At 43.6% G+C, this 21,125-nt stretch overlaps 1 protein-coding gene across 1 annotated transcript in view; it reads left to right on the plus strand.

Annotated features, from left to right (window-relative positions):
* The first annotated feature begins 10,745 nt into the window (after positions 1-10,745).
* The window catches only part of PLEKHO2 (pleckstrin homology domain containing O2), a 38,622-nt gene continuing 28,242 nt past the window's right edge, over positions 10,746-21,125 (plus strand). The window contains exon 1 of the mRNA XM_026709425.2: positions 10,746-11,006. Within this exon, the coding sequence (XP_026565210.1) occupies positions 10,998-11,006 (9 nt within the window). The 5' untranslated portion in view covers positions 10,746-10,997. The remainder of the gene's footprint in view (positions 11,007-21,125) is intronic.

A 21,125-nucleotide genomic window follows, 5' to 3' on the forward strand; every position in this document is an offset into this window, starting at 1 on the left:
TTTGTCCCTTTTCCGATATCACTGACCTTTCTCAACATGGCCAACTTCCTGTCCATCTCCTGTAGCCAACCCCTTTCTTTTGCAATGATTTTTGCCAACATGGCTGACTTCCTGTCTGCTCTCTGGCTGTACCCCTCCTTTTACAGTGATCTTCCCAACATGGTTGACTTCCTGTCTTCCCTTTACGGCCATCCCCCTCCTTTTTCAACATGGCCAACTTCCTGTCTGAACCCCTGTACCTAACCCCCTCCTTTCGCAGCGACTTTTTCCAACATGGCTGACTTGGTCAGCTTTAAATTTTAGCTGTCACATTTCATGGAAGGGGTGTGTGTGGAGGAGTTGAAAAGTTCAAGGTTATTCTGTATGTCGTATTAGGAAATTCCAGTTGCAGTTAATTGGTTCTTGTGATTTATGAAGTGTAGAAGTGGGAGGAGAGAAGGGAGGAGAGAAGGTGGATTCTGTGAAACGCGTGAAAATAATTTCACTTTGGGAAATTGCCTTTGACATGCCAGATCTGTTTCTAAATAAATCAATTGGAGACAAAATGAGTGATTGAATGGAATGGGAGTTTATAATTACATATATTTATAAACTTTTAAAAAAAGAATATAGTGTGTATTATTTATTTATTTATTTAAATAAATAAATTTATTTAAATGATCGGAGTGATTGATATCATGGATACTTTCTAGATGCCTTACATTTATTTCCCAAAGTCCACTTTTACTTTTTGAAGGGGCTGGCTGATACCCCAGAGTTCTTTTCCCAGAGATGGAGAAAGATCAACAATCAGCCAAAGTTGGAGATATGCAGGGGGGAGAGTATGGGGGCCCTCCCTCCGGAACATTAATTGAATCTGCAAGCCCTTGTTTGGAGGAGATGAAGGATGCTTTCAGAATGACAGTAGAGGAAAGAGGTTTGGAAGTTATACTGAAGTGTTTCAACTCAAGCTGTTGTTATAACCCAGAGGCAACCCAGCTGGTTGAAGAGAAGCCTTTCTCAAGCCCCAGGCAGATTGCTATTCTGTCTGATTGGAGGGAAGAGACTATACAGATGCCAGTTGGAGGAAGCCAGAAAGATGCATCAACTGACGGAGGTATGTTACAACTTCTGAGGCAATCCCCTCATTTTCCAGAGGGAATTTTGCCCCCTGCAGAGAGTATTCCTCCAGGGTGGGGATTTTATCCAGGCCAGGGGTGGATTCAGTGCCAATGGCAGCCAGTACCAACACAGCCCTGGTTTGAAGGGAGGTTGCCCAAACAACAGATAGCAGCCACTTCCCCTCCACCCGACCATGGAACCGGACCACACCCATCTTCCTCCTGGCAACCACAAATGCAGCCCCAACCAGCAGCGAGGCCACAGGGACCTCTATTCCAGAGAGGCACCACCCAGCCAGGATACAGGGGTCCTACCCAGCCTACGTATGCCACCAGGCCAGTTCCTTTCATTCCAGTACAACCTGCAGGGGCCTGGCCTGTTTTACCTCTGCGACCACAACCCAAGCCAGACCAAATACCGTTTAAGGCCGTATTCAATGGCCACCATGAAGATTTCAATTACTTTCTCACTCGAATCCGATCCCATATAGAACAATTTGGAGATCAATACTCCACAGAGCACGATTTGGTTACAGCCATAACAAATGGGATAAATGAAGGGGATGCTTCAGACTGGGTGGCCCAGCTACACAATGAACAAGCCCCTGAATTACATGATGTAAACAGATTTATTCAATTATTAAGACTCAGATTTGAAAATCCAGACAGGGTAGCAGAGAATGAAGTTAATGGAAATGAGGCAAGGCAAGCGAACCTTGTCAGAATTTATTTGGGACTTTAGAAGGGTCACAAGCCACCTCATGGATTGGCCTGAAAGAATGACTTTACACTATTTTAAAAACACCATTGATCCAGAAGTAAAGAAGGCTTCTGAAATTAAGGGAATCCCAAAGACCTTACAATCATGGTATGTCACATCCCTCAGCTTAGATCGCAGCATCAACTCACACAGGAAACCCCCTTGGGCAGCCCTGCCCAAGAGAATTGTGGCTAGGAGACCACCGACCAGATCAGCTGAACCTGCTGGTACCCAACCTACCAGGGTGTTGAAATGTTACCAATCTGGCCAAGCCGGCCATAGAGCAGCAGACTGTCTGGCCCCTGCTCCTGTACCACAAGCTCCGCAGTCAATGTCTAATCCAGCTGTTAGAGGTCGGAAGAATCAAGAAAGACCTCCGGCCAGGGGCGGGTTCGCCAAACACAGCTGGGAAAGCTCCCTCTGTGCAGATGGGAGCAACGGACCACCAGACTGACACCACATCCCTGAGAACCTGACCTGCGAAGATGACCCAATAGTGAGTGATCCCATCATACCTTTTACAGTCAAGGTCAAGTTAGTGGTACCAAACACAGGGGAGGCTGGGGAGTTAGAAGCTGTCATTGATACTGGGTGTTCTAGATGTCTTATCAGACTTCCCATCGTTGAACAATTGGGCATAAAGACTAACCCGCTAAAATGCCCAATCAGATTTAAGCAAGTGGATGGAACCTTAATTGGGGGGGAAGCCACTCAGATGACTGAATTGATCAAGATGGAATTAGGGCCCCATCGCGAACTCATACGCTTCATAGTGGCCCCCAAGAAGTCAGAATCAATCATACTGGGACTTGCTTGGCTAGACAAATGGGCCCCGATGATCAAATGCGAGGATGGATTCAGAAAAATCCTCATTGGACCAGGCCCATTGCCTCCTCTTCCACCCACTACAAAGCCACCGGTCAGCTTGAACCTAGAGCCTGAGCCAGCATCCATGGCATCCCACCTTCTCCCAGATAACCCCCAGGTACTTGACCAATACAAAGACTTGGCTGAAGCATTCAGTGAAGAAGAGTGTAATGTTTTACCCCTCCTTCGAGCCACTGATTGCGCTATAGAATTAGAGCCCAGGGTGAAATTATCAAAACCAAAGAGGCATTCCATGACGCCTGCTGAAATGACTGAATTAAGGAAATACATCGACAGCAATTTGGAACGAGGTTTTATTGACCCTGCCAAATCAAGACTAGCTGCCTCCATGTTGTTCAAGGAGAAGAAAGATGGCAGGTTGAGATTGTGTATTGACTTTAGAGACATGAAAGCCATATGCGTCAAAAACATGTACCCTCTCCCCCTTATGAAGGACTTATTGAACCACCTGTCGAAGGGCAAGATATTCACCAAGCTAGATCTCAGGGAAGCTTACTACCGGGTCTGCATCAAAGAGGGAGATGAGTGGAAAACTGCTTTTAACTGCCCTCTGGGTAGCTTCCAATTCAAAGTCACGCCTTTTGGACTTCAGGGGGCTCCTGCAGTGTTTATGCAGCTCATCAATGAGGTGCTACACCCGCACCTTTACCAGGGGGTCCTCGTTTAACTGATTGACATCCTTATCTTCAGCGAAACCATGGAAGAACATGTTCAATTGGTCTGACAAGTTCTAGAAAAACTTATAACTGCCAAATTATATGTGAAACTCTCAAAATGTGAATTTCACAATGAGTTGTTGGACTACTTAGGCAACTGAATATCCAACCTGGGGATTGAAATGGCCCCTGGAAAAGTGAAGGCAGTAATGGACTGGCAACCCCCCAGAACCTGAAAACAACTTCAAAGTTTCGTGGGGTTTGCCAGTTTCTATAGACAATTCATTCCGTCCTTTGCTAAAGTTGCCCTCCCGATGACGGAGCTATTAAAAATGGGCCCATCGCCCACCAAACCGAAGCCAAGTCAACCCCTGGCTTGGACTATGGACTGTCAGAAAGCTTTCAGGGCCTTAAAACACCTCTTCGCAGCTGAGCCCATCCTCCAGCACCCAGACACGACCAAACCTTTTATTGTCCACACAGATGCAAGTGATGTAACAGAGGCAGCTGTTTTGCTGCAAAAGGATTCTCAAGGCCGACTGATGCCTTGCACTTATGTGTCCAATAAGCTAACAGACACAGAGCGAAGGTGGGCAGTCTGGGAGAAAGAAGCATTCGCCATACGATGGGCTTTGTTGACTTGGAGGCATTTTCTAGAAGGGGCACCAGAGGCCTTTGAGGTATGGACTGATCATAAAAATCTCGAGGTTCTAAAGACCCCTAGGAGATTATCACCCAAACAAGTCTGCTGGGCCCAATATTTCAAGCGATTCAACTTTATCATTAGATATATCCCTGGAGGGAACAACGTACTGGCTGATGCTCTGTCCAGAAAACCTCAGTTTGACAGCCACCGAGAGGAAATAGTACAAGCCTTAATTTCAGAAGTTCAATCGGTAGGCCAAGTGACCACTTGAGCCCAAGCCAACCGCAACCCCAAACACCTGGAAGATAAGCTGACTGCAGAATTGAAAACAGCCATATTGACTGATCCTTGGTTCCCGGACCATCAAACCGAGTTGACAATGAATGATGGACTAGCTTGGAAAGGGACTAAGCTTTATGTACCCACAACCTAAGGCTACTGGTACTAAAGCGTAGCCATGACTCCCGGCTGGGAGGCCACTTCGGATTCCTAAAAACCCTACATTTACTGAGAAGACAGTTCTGGTGGCCAAAAATGAAACTTGATGTCGAGGACTATGTAAAAAGTTGCTCAATTTGTGCCACAATGAAACACAGAACTGGAAAAACCCCTGGTTCCTGCAACGTTGCTGAACCAACCCAACCTTGGGAAGAGATCACAATGGACTTTATTGTTGAATTACCTAACAATGAAGGGAATATGATCATTTGGACTATAAGTGACTTATTCTCTAAACAGGCCCATTTTATAGCCTGCAAAGGACTTCCATCTGCGAAAAAACTTGCAAAGCTTTCCGTGAAACATATCTATAGACTACATGGAGTACCTTGTAGAATAATATCAGACAGCGGGGTACAATTTACTGCCAAATTTTGGAGGGAATTTCTGAAATCCGTTGGTTCCTCTCAAGTGTTATCCTCAGCTTTCCATCCTGCTTGTAACGGAGCAGCGGAGAGGACTAATGCCATTGATTGAACAATACATTAGATGCTATGTAAATTATCAACAAGAAAATTAGGCTGAGTTATTACCTTTTGCAGAGGTTGCTTACAACAATGCAGTACATAGCAGCACGAGATTGACTCCATTCCAAATCAACACTGGAATGGATTTTGTCCCGATGCCAGAGTTACCTGGACAACCTCCCTCATCCATGTCCCTAACAGAATGGATGAACTCATTAAAGAAAGGATGGGAAGATACAAAAAAAGCTTTTGACCGAAGCTGCAAAAAAAATTATAAAAAACAGGTGGATAAACATAGATCCCTTCAACCACCTTTTAAAGTAGGGGACAAAGTATATTTGTTGACCAATTATCTTAGGTTGAAACTGCCCAGTAAGAAGCTGGGTCCAAAATTCTTGAGTCCATTCCCAATTTCAAAGATAATCAATCTGGTCACTGTCCAATTAAGTCTTCCTCGAATATTGGGGGAAATTCATCCAGTATTCCATTGTAGTTTACTAAAACCAGCTACTACATCAATGATAAGACCACCGCCAATTGCTCCCCCTAAACCATTAATGGTACAGGGGGAAACACATTATGAAATTCAAAAAAATCTCGATTCTAGATTACACCGTGGCCGATTGCAATATTTGGTCTCATGGAAAGAATACCCTCTCTCAGATGCTAGTTGGGTAAAGAGTTGGGATGTTCATGCTGATCAATTGGTTAACCAATTCCATGAGGATTTTCCCCACAAACCGAAGGGTCCTTGTGGAGGGGGGAGAGGGGGTTAAGGACAATGTGTTAACCCCTGTATCTGTTTTTTTCCTTTTCTTTTAGGAGGAGGAGTTTTCAAGGGGGGGGGCACCTGTCAGCTTTAAAATTCAGCTGTCACATTTCATGGAAGGGGGGGTGGAGGAGTTGAAAAGTTCAAGGTCATTCTGTATGTCGTATTAAGAAATTCCAGTTGCAGTTAATTGGTTCTCGTGATTTATGAAGTGTAGAATTGGGAGGAGAGAAGGGAGGAGAGAAGGTGGATTCTGTGAAATGCGTGAAAATAATTTCACTTTGGGAATTGCCTTTGACATGCCAGATCTATTTCTAAATAAATCAACTGGAGAGAAAATGTCTCAGAGTGATAGATATCATGGATACTTTCTGTATGCCTTACAGACTTCCTGTCCACCCTCTATGGCCATCCCCCTCCTTTTGCAGTGACTTTCCCGGTATGGCTGACTTCCTGCCCATTCTCCGCAGCCGTCCCCCTCTTCCTATTGCAGTGCGTTGAGTATTAAATAAACACGAAGTATTGGAACAACATTTTTGCAACAAAATGCATCGAGTACCAAATTTGACGAGTTTTGAAGCAGTCAAGTCCCGAGATACCCCTGTACAAAATCGCATTTGTTATTGAGGGGGGCTGGCACACAACTGATGTGTCTCATCAGACTATTGCTTGGGTGTTAACCTCTTGAGCTGTTTTGATTGGGTCCAAAAGCCCTTTAGATAGGTTGATACCATGATAGAAAGAACAAATTCTAGGAAGAATGAATTTGTTAGTGATGAATATATTTATAGTTATATATTTACTGGTAGTCCTCGACTAAAAACCATTCGTTTAGTGACCATTCAAAATTATAATGTCCCTGAAAAAAGTGACTCATTTTGACCATTATGACCATTGCAGCATCCCTGTGGGTCACATGGCCAAAATCCAGATGCTTGGCAACTGGCATAGATTCATTTATGATGGTTGCAGTGCCCTGAGGATCATGTGATCACCTTTTGGGACCTTCCAACAAGGAAAGTCCATGGAGAAGCTAGATTCATTTAACAACCATGTTACTAACTTAACAACTACAGTGATTCACTTAACAATGGTGGCAAGAAATGTCATAACATTGGCAAAATTCACTTAACAACTCTCCTTTTGCTAAGCAACAGAAAGTTTAGGCTCAGTTGTGGTTCCTAAGTTGAGGACTAGCTCCACAGCAGAATAAGTGTACCAGAGTCTTTAAAAAAGTAGCAGAAAATGAATGTTCCCAGCAGTTCCCTATGAGGCCCCACTGGGAGGCAATTGAAACACAGCTTGTAAGAAACACAGTTGTACAACCATCCATTCTTCCCTAATATGTGCAATTTTCTACAATAGGCCGCATGTTTCTGAAGGAGCCACTTCCCTTGTTTGTTACATTTTCTGACTTCTCCATCAGCTGTCGCACACCAATTTAGGAGACGAGGAGTGATTCCTCTCCGGTTTCTGACATACTGTATTAGAAAATGAAAATGTCACTCTACAATTTCTTTTTGCTTGCTCGAAATTGCTCTTTGTCAGACATAATATGCTGCAGCAGGATGCCACACGAGACATTGTGGTGTATCAGTGACAGAGTATTATATGGTGCGGGCCAGACGACATGCTTGATCTAAGTACAAAATGGCAGAGATTGAAGCTTCAAATAACTTGGTAAGTGTTCTGAAGAATGCCCATCGTATCTCACGCTAACTAAAATTGCTGACGGCATCCGAGACAGTTCCAGAGGGCCAAAAGGCAGTCACTGTTTCCCAACAAAAGAGGGTCTCAGAGCTTTTGAGTCTCCTTGGCTGATGTCATCTGGATCCAGAAATATCACTGCTGAGTTTGCAGCGGCCCTGTTAATTCTCTGCTTTGTATTGATAAAGGAAGTCATGCAAAGCTGTGTCATGTAACCATTTCCCTAAATGGGAAATTGCGCTGGGATGAGGCTTCATAAAGTTGAGGGGTGAGGTGGGAATTTACAATGTTATAAGGCAAAAGGAAAATTAAACTTGATTAAACTATTGATTTGGCTCTAATAAAGGAGAATACGTGTAGCTTGGGATTGAAATGAGGTGCTCTTTGAGTTTGCTTGTTTTCTTGCAGACATTTCATTACCCAAACTAGGTAACATAATCGGTGCTGATCAGAAACATCAAACTAGGTAACACCATCAGTGCATCATCAGCACTGGTGATGTTACTTAGTTTGGGTAATGAAACATCTGCAACTAAACTCAGAGAGCACTAAGGACCCCTACTTTTAATTTTAAGACTTTTAATTTTAAGACATTGAATACATACATACATACCCATTTCCTGCCTTGCTGCCAGAACCACTGGCAGACACAATATATGTGCTTGCTTGTGAGACTAGTTTAAGTGATTGTTAGTGATATCACCATTGAAATAATATTTTCCTCCTTACTTGGCCACCACCCGAGAGCTGTGACATCTCTCTTGTTTTGGAAAAAAAAGTCTGAAGTGCAGCGATTGGAAACAGAAGCAATACAATAGAATCAGACCTAGCAATGGATGGCATCAGCCTGAGGCTGGGGTAGCCTTTGCCCAGTTTAAGAATGAACCGAGAGTAGTTCAGCCTGGCAGCTGAGATGGATCTGGAGATCAGTCTTGGATTGGTTTGAGACTCTATAGACCAGGGGTGTCCAACCTTAGCAACTTTAAGACCTGTGAACTTCAACTCCCAGAATTTCCCAGCCAGCTAGGAAATTCTGGGAATTGAAGTCCACAGGTCTTAAAGATTGCCAAGGTTGGGCACCCTTGGTCTATAGAAAAATATTTTATACCAGCACCTGGGCACTATTTTATGCATTAAGGCTGCTATGAAGATGGCAGGACATCTGCAGTCTTGGAGAGAGCAATATCATAGCTATCCCCTAAATATTTTTTTATTCCTAAAACTTGTCAAACTAGTTTGAAACAAATATAGGCTCATCATTCTTGGCAAAGGAGAACCTCAAGGTTTTGTATGTAGGCAGGTGTGTGGTTTTTCTCCGCAGTGGTATTCAAAACGTCATAACGTTAAAACAACACAGCTGGAAAACACAATGGTTTAGTGCTGGCTCCATGCCCTGCTTGGCATATAAGCATATTTTTAACAGTATAAACATGGCTGGCATGTTTGATACTAGAAATTAACAGCGTGTCCATAAACAAATTTCCTCAACTTGTTTGAGTGAAATTGACTAAGTATGTTAAAGGATAGAAACTGTACAAATCTTCAGCTTTGACATCTTCATGCATTGCCAAGTTATGGTTTGCTTAATTGTGATTTAATAATCACATGGCCCATGTCATATCATCAAATCATAATTTACCAACTATGTTGGCTGGATTGATGTAATATGATGTTATCCATTCAGTCATGCCTGGCTCTTGGCAATTCTGTGAAGCCTAAACTTAACCATAGTTTAAATCCTGGTTCATGCCCTGGGCAAAGTTATAAGCCATGGTGGATTAGTCAAGTGAACGCCATATAGGAAGGCAAGGCAGCATTTAAACCCAGGATGCTGAATGAACTCAACCACATAATAAGGGATCCAGACCCCAGAAAAGTGGATCAATTAACCCTAAGCCACTCGGGTATCTTATTAGATTTTGGGGGCTGGGGGAGGTTGACGGTGGCCAAATTTCTGTTTTCACAATAAACCTGCTACATTTCTGTTTTCACAATAAACCTGCTACGGTGGTCTCTGATGCCTCCCAGGCTCTCTCGCATGAAACCTGGAGAAGCCAGCATCTGCAATCAGGTGTTCTCCAGCTGGGCTCCCTTTCAGCTCTCAGAAACCTCCCTCTAGCTGGGAGTAGCTCATCTGAAGGGTGCCAGGTTGGAAAAGGCTCAGTTGGATGCAGGCCGAGGCAGCCAGCGCTGGAGAAATGACTTCCTTACTAATAAAGGAACATATCTCTAGCTCAGGGTTGACATCCAGGGGTCCTTGGTGCTCTCTGAACTTGCTTGTTTTCTTGCAGACGTTACATCAGGACACATCATCAAGGTTAGAAGGGAGTGGGTTATGCAGAGAGGAGGGGGAGGAGGAGAGCAGGGGTCTCCAACCTTGGCAACTTTAAGCCTGGTGGACTTCAACTCCCAGAATTCCCCAGCCAACAAAGCTGGCTGGGGAATTCTGGGAGCTGAAGTCTGCCAGGCTTAAAGTAGCCAAGGTTGGAGACCCCTGGACTAGAGAGTCCTTGGTGCTCTCTCTCAGCTTTGCTGTCTGCTTGCAGACTCTCATTACCCAAACTAAGTAATATCATTAGTGCTGGAAGGGAATAGGATGTGCAGAGAGGAAGAGGAGGACTAGAGGGCTCTTAGTTCTGAGTTTGCTAGTTTTCTTGCAGACATTTCATCAGCCACACTAGGTAACATCATTAGTGCTAGAGAGGAGTGAGGTTTGTGGGGTTGAAGGGAGGGTGAGGAGAAGCACTCCCAGCTCCCTTGTTTTCTTGCAAGCGTCCCAAGAGCCAAACCAGGTAACTTCATCAGCGCTAGTACTAATCCGACGATGCTAGTCTGGCGAGGTTAGCCTCCTCAGGCTACCGCTGACGGTGTTAAGCTAGTTTGGGTCGCCAAACGTCTGCCAGAAAACAAGCAAGTTCGGAGAGCCTCAAGGATCCCCCCACCCTTTCCAACGACTTCCTTTTCCCGAGCAACCAGCCCCCTCGCTCGGGAAGTGGGGGGGGGGCTCTCTCCTCCACCTCCCGTTCAACATCAACAATAACAACAACAAAACAACACTAGCAGCAGCAACAAACAGCGACGGGCTACTTCTTTGCGCTTTCGCGCAAAGTTGCAGAGGGCTGGCGGAGGGGCGCCCCAAGCGGCGGCGTTTCGAACCCAGGACTTCCTTCGCCCCCTCCCTCCCTTCGCCCTGCAAGTTACACGCCTTCGGCTCCGCCTTTGCCTTTTTGCCTTGCCCTGCCTTGGCTTTGCCTGCGCCGGCTTCGCTGGTAACCCAGGGTGGGAAGAGCGAGAGCGTCCGTGCAGAGATGGAGCCGCCCCGAGGCGCGTGAAACTGGCAGGAGTGTCGGGGCGGGAGGCGGGTGGGGGGGAAGCGAGCGGCGCTTCTTCCTTTCATTTTCGGCGTGCCGGGCAGAAAAGCCGTCGGGTTCCTCGGCCGGCCAAGCGGGGAGGGAGGAGGGCAAGAGCAGAGAAGCTGACCGGCTGGCTCCTTCCACCTCCCGACCATGGAAGATGTGAGTAATGCTGGGTTTGTTGGCGAGGCGTGTTTTTAAAAAGGGTCCGGGAGCGAAGCGGAGTTGGGGGGGAAAAAGTTTAAGTTTCAGTTCTGTAGCTTGGTCGAGGCTTGGCTTGCTTAAAGGGGGAAGGGGGTATTGGTCCCAAATCCAGGATTCAGCCTCCCTCCCTCCCACCTACCTATCTACCTACCCTTTTCCAGCCTATTTTTTAAATTATTATTATTTTAAACCCGGACTTCTGTTTTGCCCCGAAGTTAAACTTGGTGAGTTTCAAGTCGAGGGGGAGGAAAGGGGCTTAAGTTGTATGTGTGTGTCTGTGTGTTGTGTTTCTGTGCATGCGTGTGTTTGGAAGAGTTGATGGAGAGGGAGGACGGGAGGCCATTGCGAGGTATGTGTTTGGGGCGGGGGGGGCGAGGGAGGGAGGCTGGGAGGGAAGAGAAGCGAAATGGGCCTTTTCTTCCTTCCTGCCAAGATTGCAGCTGACACCAAGCGGGAGGGAACTCGAGAAGAAGAAGGGGGATAAAAAGGCTGGGAAGGTTTGTTTTCCTGGGTGGGTAGGGGGCACAGCCTGGGAAAGTGGGAGGGGGGAGGATGAGGGGGCGGGCGGTGCAAGAGGGGAATCATTGAGTTGTCTGGTAGTCCCCAAACTTGATAAAAGACAAGAAAAGTTTTGCTTAGCTGGTGGGTAGATGCTCCAAGTTACTTGCAAAGCAGCAAAACACTTTGAGAGGTTAATCGTGTTTGGGGGGGGGATGGTGGATTGGGGTTCAAACCTGGCTCTGTATTTTGGGCAGGTAAGCAATCAGCAAGTAGCTCTTCTTCGCCTTTAGTAAGTTGGGAAGAGTGGCTGGCATGCAGATTCGATGTGGGGTATGGATTGAGTAGCTCGCGGGGACGCAGTGAGCAGAGCTACCTATGGTGGTTGGGGAGCCCTAAGCAGAGTCTTAGGCCCCCCCCGCCCCCAGGCACTCAGCCTGCCTTCCCTCCCAGAGTTTCTGTCCCATTCAATCCTGTCTTTTTGCATTCTCTTTCGGTCCTTCAGCTCTCCTGGCTGTGTTCATATAGAGCATGTTCACCTGTGTTTAATAATGGTTTATTCATTGAATCTCATTTCCTGGGTTTGTACATAAACGATGTACCAACCAACCTAATTTTGCAAAATAATACAATAATTATTTTATTCGGGAGTCAAACTAAGTCACCTTTGGAATGTTGCATAAATGCAGGCTGTTGGTTTTCTGTTTACTTTCTTTTTGCACTGATTGGGCAGGGGGGTTGGACTAGATGATCTCTTGCATTACCATCTAACATTCCAAAGATCCATTAAGACAGAGAAGAAATATAGAGATATGAGGAGCTGGACTGGATGCCAACTGTTAGGAAGCCCAATAAAATGAAACTTTGGCATCCTTTCTCTGAACTCCAGATGCCCGTGGAGGTTAGGGGTTGCCACAGTTAAATGGTTGTGCCTGAAAACCAGAGGCAAAGCACCTTAAAGGGCCTTTTTTGATTACAGATCCCACCCCCTTTTCTCTGTTGAGATCTGTACTTCAGAAGCAGCAGTAGGGAAATGTATGCGAATCTCCCATTCCTGATTGAACCATTTACTCAAGTCAGCATTTCATTTAGATTTTAGGAGATGCCCCCGTTCATCCTTTGCCAGTTGCATTAGGAAGTCTGGGAGAAAGATGCATCGATTTAAATTTGCATTTCTGCAAAAAGAAAAAAAAAATCTGCATTGCTATCTTAAAGGAAGTATTTCTTCCTGTGTGCCTGAAAGGAATTGCTTTCTAGAAGCAATTCTAGAATGAAGCCTGGTCTAGAATCAGCTGAAAAGGAAAGATAAGGAGGCCTCTTTTCTAGGAAGCCAATTGACTCCGGTGTGGCTTGTGGGAAAGCGATGCGAGGAATGACCAGGATTTTCAAGCAAGAGAACTTCCGGCTTAGCATGTCGTGGGAACCTGGTTGAACGTAGTTTATTCCTGAACTTTACCAACTGCAACTTAACGCAACTCATGGCACATGTTGTTCCCGGTCCCTGAATTGTAACTGTTGTCCGGCTGCGCTGAAGTTGCAAAAATAGAACTTATAGATGGAATACTCCAAGGAGTTTGTTTCGGTTCCATCATATTTTTTAATCTTTAGCATGGGGACTTCCTAGAACAGGCCGTTCTTGTGCTGCAAACAGAATGCCGTTCTTTTCAAAAGAATTTCCAGTATCTTTTGTGCTTCTGAATCTGGCCTGACCCCGATGGAGAACGAACCATTCCTGTCTTTGACCTTAAGAGTTTAAAGGATTCATGTGTGTCATTATTATTATTATTACTATTATTATTACTATTATTATTATTATTATTATTATTATTATTATTACTATTATTATTATTATTATTATTATTATTATTATTATTATTATTATTTCTGTCTCTTCCCTCGTCCCCTGTTTTGTTTTGTTTTTGCTTTCCCTATACAACTCTTGTCTGTTCAAATAGCGTCTTGCCTTCTTTTGCCAACAACCTGTTTGCATTCATTCTGTCGGGGCACTTCTACCTTGGCACCACAAGCCTTTTTCTTCTTCTTCTGCTCGCAGGGGCTGTTCCTCACACAGAAAAAAAAAAAGGCTTTTCACCAGCCCTTCAGCTGTTCTGCTTCTCAGAAGAGGAAACGGCCTTTTTAATGCTTTATAAGGATATGGTAATGGTACGGTGTAAATCTGCTGATCTGTCTCTGTTGCTCCCTGCCTGCCTGCCTGCCTGCCTGCCTCCTGCAACAGGGAGGAGAAAAGCAAATAGATATTTAAGCTTCATGCTTAAAAAGATCTGACATCGAAAACGGGGAGGCGATCCAACAAATCTTGACCTGCAATCGGTAATCCACAGTTAGCTATTAGAGGAGCTGTCAAGACATACATTTAAACTAGCTTATCAATCAATCAGATTAGAGGGACCTTGGAGGTCTTCTAGTCCAACCCCCTGGTCAAACAGGAGATCCTATACAATTTCAGACAAGTGGTTGTTCAGTCTTTTCTTAAAAGCCTCCAGTGATGAAGCAGCTACAACTTCTGGAGGCAAGTTGTTCCACTGGTTAATTGTCCTCATTGTTTCTCCTTAATTCCTGGTTGCTTCTCCCCTTGATTAGTTTCCATCCATTGCTTTTTTTTTTTGCCTTGTTCTTTGTAAAATCAGTTGGCCCCCTCTTTTTTGTGGCAGCCCCTCAAATACCAGAATATTGCTATCATGTCACCCCTTAGTCCACTAGACTAGACATACCTAATTCCTGCAACCATTCTTCATACGTTTCAATCTCCAGGCCTTTAATCATCTTAGTTGCTCTTTCTCTGCAAGCAGGTTGCCTTAAAACCAAGCCAGGGAATTTATTTTCCTTCAGATGCCACAAACAACTTGCTCCTGGCCTTCTCTCATCATTGGCCAGGATGACTGAGAGCATCTCTCAACATCACAAGTTTCCATTTCAACCTTAATAGAATAGAATTCTTTATTGGCCAAGTGTGATTGGACACACAAGGAATTTGTCTTGGTGCATGTGCTCTTAGTGTACATAGAAGAAAAGAAACATTTGTCGAGAGTCAAGAATTATATCACACTTAATAATAGTCATAGGGTACAATAAGCAATCAAATCATACTAGGAAACAAGTCAATATAAATCGTAAGGATACAAGCGACAAAGTTATAGTCATACAGTCACTAGTGGGAGGGAATGAATGGGTGATAAGGAGTGATGAGAAGATTAATAGTAATAGTAATGCAGATTTTATAAATAGTTGGACAGTGTTGAGGGAATTATTTGTTTAGCAGAGTGATGGCGGTCGGAAAAAATGTCCTTGTGTCTAGTTGTTCTGGTGTGCAGTGATCTATAGAATAGAATAGAACAGAACAGAACAGAATAGAATAGAATAGAATAGAATAGAATAGAATAGAATACTTTATTGGCCAAATGTGATTGGACACACAAGGAATTTGTCTTGGTGTAAATGCTCTCAGTATACATAAAAGATACATTTGTTAAGAATCAAGAATCATAACGCACAACACTTAATGATAGTCATAGGATACAATCAGCAATCAATTCATACTAGGAAACAGTCAATATAAATCGTAAGGATACAAGCGACAAAGTTACAGTCCTACAATCACAAGTGGGAGGGGATGGGTGATAAGGAGTGATGAGAAGATTAGCATTAATAGTAGTGCAGACTTTGTAATAGTTGAACAGTGTTGAGGGAATTACTTGTTTAGCAGAGTGATGGCTTTTGGGGGGAAACTGTCCTTGTGTCTAGTTGTTCTGGTGTGCAGTGCTCCATAGGGCCGATTTGAGGGTAGGAGTTGAAACAGTTTATGTCCGGGTTGTGAGGGGCCTGTAGATATTTTCACAGCTCTCTTTTTGATTCGGGCAGTAGACAGGTCCTCCATGGAAGGGAGGTTGGTAACCATTGTTTTTTCTGCCGTCCTAATTATCCTCTGAAGTCTGTGTCTGTCCTGTTGGGTTGCAGGACTACAGTACACAGCTACTGTAGACCCATTGCCTGTACAGTCCAGCATTGGCTTATGGTAGCTGATAATGATTTTCCCACTAGAAAATGAATTGGAGATGAAGCACCAGTATAGGCCTCTTCCTGGTTTCCCCTAGTCACCATTTGCTCAATTAGCCCAATTCTCTGAATTCAACAACATGGGAATCCTAAGCTAAACATTCCTGCCTGGATTTTGCATGATGCATTAGCCTAGAACATGGCCAGCTACTTCGTGGTTCAATTTGTTGTGCAAATCCAGTCATTTCATGCAAATTATTCCTTTCAACCATTCTGCAGCTAGGGAGTGACCAAAGACTAATTTCCTTCCTGTCCTTTCTGTTGGTTTAAAAAAAAAAAGAGTTTTAGCTAAGGTTGTAACTTGTGGCATTGCGGTGATTTTTCCAAATGAATTAACACCCAGGGTAAAGATCTGGCAATTGCTCCTGTATTTTGAACTTATGTCCTTGAGAACTTAAGGTATATAATTGTTGCTGGATCATTTGATACAGTTTTATGGAGTTTTTTCCTCATAACTGGACAGTCAGATGCTTCTGAACAAGTTAATGATGCTCTCGTCCTTATGTTATTGTTTGCTTTCAGCACCTGGAATATTTTTTTTAATTGCCAAAGGAATACAGAATTTATGGATCGGTTTTATGTATTTTTAAAACCTTTGAGGCTTAGCCCGCACCTCTTTATTTCCTTTTTAGACATACTTTCTCTACTCAAAAACAATTTGCTCCTTATTTCATAACAGTGTTTTTATGAGGTGTGACAACTTCATTCTGACTGCAGCATAGCCTGCCAACAGCGTGAAGAAATAGGACATCATAACAATTCTTATGTACATTCTGTAATTCTGCAGATGTGCTACTTGGAGCCCAACTGTTCATGCACAGAGTTTTCTCTAAAAAGGGTTTTTGAGGGGATATCGGAAAGAACAACAATAACAAAACCTATAGGTACTAATCTGAGCTTGTGGGTGGCCTTAAGCTAATGCACAATCATGGGTGTTTCCCCTTCTCCGTACCGGCACCCCATCTTCTTCACTTCGGTGGATGTCATGGAAACCATACAAACAAACCCCAGCCTTTAGTTTAACTTAGTGGTTAGAATGGGAAGGGATGGTCCTGCATTTTGATCTGGTTTATATAATATTCTAAGTGAGGAGGTTCATGCCATGGACCCCCCTTTAGCAACAGCACTTAGACTTTTATACCGCTTCACAAGTGCTTTTGCAGCCCTCTCTAAGTGGTTTACAGAGTCAAGCCTATTGCCCCCACCATCTAGGTCCTCATTTGATTGACCCCTGAAAGGATGGAAGGCTGAGTCAATCTTTAGCCTGGTGAGATTCGATCTGCCAAATTGCAGGCAGCCAGCAGTCAGAAGAAGTAGCCTGCAGTACTGCACTCTAACCACTGCGCCACCTTGGCTCTTTAAATAACTTTTGTGGCCACAGGCCCTCAAGACTTAACTCAAGATTTAAATCATATTACTTCAAGACTTTGTGAACCCCCTCCGTCCATTTTGGGCCACAGATTGAAAACCAGTACTCTAAGCTTTTATTGTATATAGTTTACAGGTAGTGCTTGTCTTATGATCATTCTCCTACTGACCATTCGATGTCATAACAGATATCTAAAAAGGGTACATACAGGTGAAACTCAAAAAATTAGAATATCGTGCAAAAGTCCATTTATTTCAGTAATGCAACTTAAAAGGTGAACCTAATATATGAGATACTCATTACATGCAAAGCAAGATAGTTCAAGCCGTGATTTGTCATAATTGAGATGATTATGGCTTACAGCTCATGAAAACCCCAAATCCACAATCTCAGAAAATTAGAATATTACATGCAATCAAGAAAACAAGGATTGTACAAGGAACAATATCGGACCTCTGAAAAGTATAAGCATGCATATGTATTCAGTACTTGGTTTGGACCCATTTTGCAGCAATTACTGCCTCAGTGCGGCGTGGCATGGAAGCTATCAGCCTGTGGCACTGCTGAGGTGTTATGGAAGACCAGGATGCTTCAATAGCGGCCTTCAGCTCTTCTGCATTGTTCGGTCTCATGTCTCTCACCTTTCTCTTGGCAATGCCCCATAGATTCTCTATGGGGTTCAGGTCAGGAGAGTTTGCTGGCCAATCAAGCACAGTAATCCCACGGTCATTGAACAAGGTTTTGGTCCTTTTGGCAGTGTGGGCAGGTGCCAAGTCCTGCTGGAAAATGAAGTCAGCATCCCCATAAAGCTTGTCTGCGGAAGGAAGCATGAAGTGCTCCAAAATCTCCTGGTAGATGGCTGCATTGACCCTGGACTTAATGAAGCACAGTGGACCAACACCAGCAGATGACATGGCCCCCCAAATTAACACAGACTGTGGAAACTTCACACTGGACTTCAAGCATCTTGCAGTGTGTGCCTCTCCAGTCTTCCTCCAGTCTCTGGGTCCTTGGTTTCCAAATGAGATGCAAAAGTTGCTCTCATCAGAAAAGAGGACTTTGGACCACTGAGCAACAGACCAGTTCTGTTTTTCCTTAGCCCAGGTAAGGTGCTTCTGACGTTTGTTGTTCAGGAGTGGCTTGACAAGAGGAATACGACATTTGGAGCCCATGTCTAGGATCCGTCTGTGTGTGCTGGCTCTTGATGCACTGAAAGTCCCCAACACTTTTGAATGGCCTTTTCCTGACAATCCTCTCCAGGCTGTGGTCATCCCTGCTGCTTGTGCATCTTTTTCTTCCACACTTTTCCCTTCCACATAACTTTCTATTAATGTGCTTTGATACAGCACTTTGGGAACATCCAACTTCATTTGCAATTACTTTTTGTGGCTTTCCCTCCTTCTGGAGGGTGTCAATGATGGTTTTCTGCACAACTGTCAGGTCAGCAGTCTTTCCCATGATTGTGCTTCCTACTGAACCAGACTGAGGGACCATTTAAAGGCTCAGGAACCCTTTGCAGGTGTTATGGCTTAATTAGCTGATTAGAGTGGGACACTTGGAGCCTAGAATATTGAACCTTTTCACAATATTCTAATTTTCTGAGATTGTGGATTTGGGGTTTTCATGAACTATAAGCCATAATCATCTCAATTATGACAAATCATGGCTTGAACTATCTTGCTTTGCATGTAATGAGTCTCTCTCATATATTAGGTTCACCTTTTAAGTTGCATTACTGAAATAAATGAACTTTTGCACGATATTCTAATTTTTTCAAGTTTCACCAGTAGACTCAGATTAAAAGTTCTGAGTGCTGCCCTCATGTGGGATAGCCACATTTTAAGCAATTGGCAACTGGCCCCCATTTACGGCTGTTTGCAGGCTCACATGGTTACATTCTGATGATTTCTGGGTAACATTCAGATTCCAAGCCCAGAAAGTTTATGTTATTTCAAAATGTGGTTTACTGAAGCGAAGTTATTATATGCAGAGGTGATATTCAGCAGGTTCTGACCAAGTCTGGAGACCTAGTAGCAGAAATTTTGAGTAGTTCAGAGAACCAGCAAATACCACCTCTGAATGGCCCCGCCCCCATCTAGTCTCTTTCTCCCACTGAGTCCCAGCTGATCGGCTGGGTCTTCTTTTGTTGCCCTGCACAGGAGAATGGAGCTTTAAGGCAGGTTTATGGGGTGGGGAGGGAATGGGATTTTGCAGTATCCTTCCCCTGCCATACCTACCAAGCCCCGCCCACCAAGCCCCACCCACAGAATCGGTAGTAAAAAAAATTGAATCCCACCACTGATTATATGTAGAAGAGGTGGAAAGATTCAGCGTTGCCCTCTATGGAGGAATGGTCAGTGAAATGGACAAATCTTGCAGAGCTAGATCAAGTAACTTCTTTGATTACAGAAAAGGCATTGTCTATGTTTATGGATGACTGGAAGCCTCTTAAGGGCTTTTGGCATAGAAATGAGGGGGAAAAACTGAACTTATGATTTGTGGTCCTGACAATTAAACAGGATAGATCATAGAGAGAAATGACATAACTATAGAGAGGTTGGCTAAAACATAATGGTGCTTTATGCCTGCTGTTCTTTAATTTTTTTCCGTTTCTTGCATTTCTCTTTTCTTTTTCTCTTTCCTTCCTTATTCAGGTAGTTCTCGGCTTTTCATCCGTTAATTTAGTGACAGCTCAAAGTTACAACGGCACTGAAAAAAGTGACTTACGATGATTTTTCGCACTTAAATGACCGTTACAGTATCCCCACAGTCACATGATCAAAATTCAGGTGTTTGGCACCTGATTCCTATTTATGATGGTTGCATAAATCTTGATGCAACCTAGGGTCAGCTTTTGAGACCAGCAAAGTCAATGGGGAATCCAGATTTGTTTTACAGCCATCTTACTAACTCAACTAATGCAACAATTCACTTACTAAAAATGAACAATTGTTAAATTAACTATTGTGGCAAGAGAAGTCATAAAATGGAGCAAAACTCACTTAACAGATGTTCCACTTAGCTACATAAATTTTGGGCTCAATTGTTGTCATAACTGAGAAGATTACCTGTATTATAGCTTGTATGTTTTTTTCCTCCAGAGGTTTTGACATGTGCCTGTCAATTTCACTGTCAGTTTTACCAACCACATGTATTTTCTTTTATTTGCTGCTTGGAAAAAAGTTTAGACAAGGAAGAAAGGCTTAACGTAATCTTGATGTGGTATTTAGACTTGATGTGCACCGAGCCAGTGTAGGGTCAGATAGAATTGAATTAACTTGGCTGCACGTGTACCTCGCTCCTTGCTAAAAGGGGTAGTGGTGGTGTCACGTGAATCTGTGTCATAATATGTGCGGGTAGATCCCTTTTTGGTTCATTTGGACAACTACGAAAAAATGAATTAGGAGGAACAAAACTTGCAGATTCCAGCAACTGGAAATACTTCTTTTCAAAGCAATTGCAAGCATCTATTGGTGACGTATACCTGGGGTCAATTATGCAGAAAAATGCAGTGCTATTTTTTTTTTTTACGACAAGCTAATATGATGCTTACACGCAAGTATCCTTGTACACCTTCCTTGTATTATTTGGGAGCAAAGCATACAAGTTATCAGAGCTACAGTATTTTGTGTGAATTATTTGCAGGCTGTGCAACAGCTTAAGGCCATGTGTGCAGGAATAAGTGTTAAAAAACCATTCTGTTTCTAAAAATGGCATCAAAAAGGTTTCTGTTAGAAGTCCCAGTATGGCTAAATTTGTACACAGATCTGAAGGTTACAGGAAAGACACTATTTCCTGATATCTTCAGAAGATTTCTTTTAGAGTTCTCCCTCTCTCTCTAAACAAGGTATATCAGTAGACAAAAGTTGAAAGCACGGAATTTGGTTATATTGAATTGATTTCAAATTACGGACCCGAGGTAACCTTGGGTTGTTACTAGTCATCTGGATATTGTTGTTATCGCTGCAGCATAAGAATAATTATGTTGACCCTCGAAAAGCTTCACATTCAGGGTATGCTTGTGCAGCTCTGCTTGGAAATAAAATCCTATTGTCCTATAGAACACGCTCCAGGCTAAGACTGTGATGCGTTTAAGCATTAGCTTCTAAAAATACAAACTGAGCAAATATCACTTG

Source organism: Pseudonaja textilis, chromosome 13 (genome assembly GCF_049901715.1).
Source record: "Pseudonaja textilis isolate UNSWEBS1 chromosome 13, rPseTex1.2, whole genome shotgun sequence".
NCBI lineage: Eukaryota > Metazoa > Chordata > Lepidosauria > Squamata > Elapidae > Pseudonaja > Pseudonaja textilis.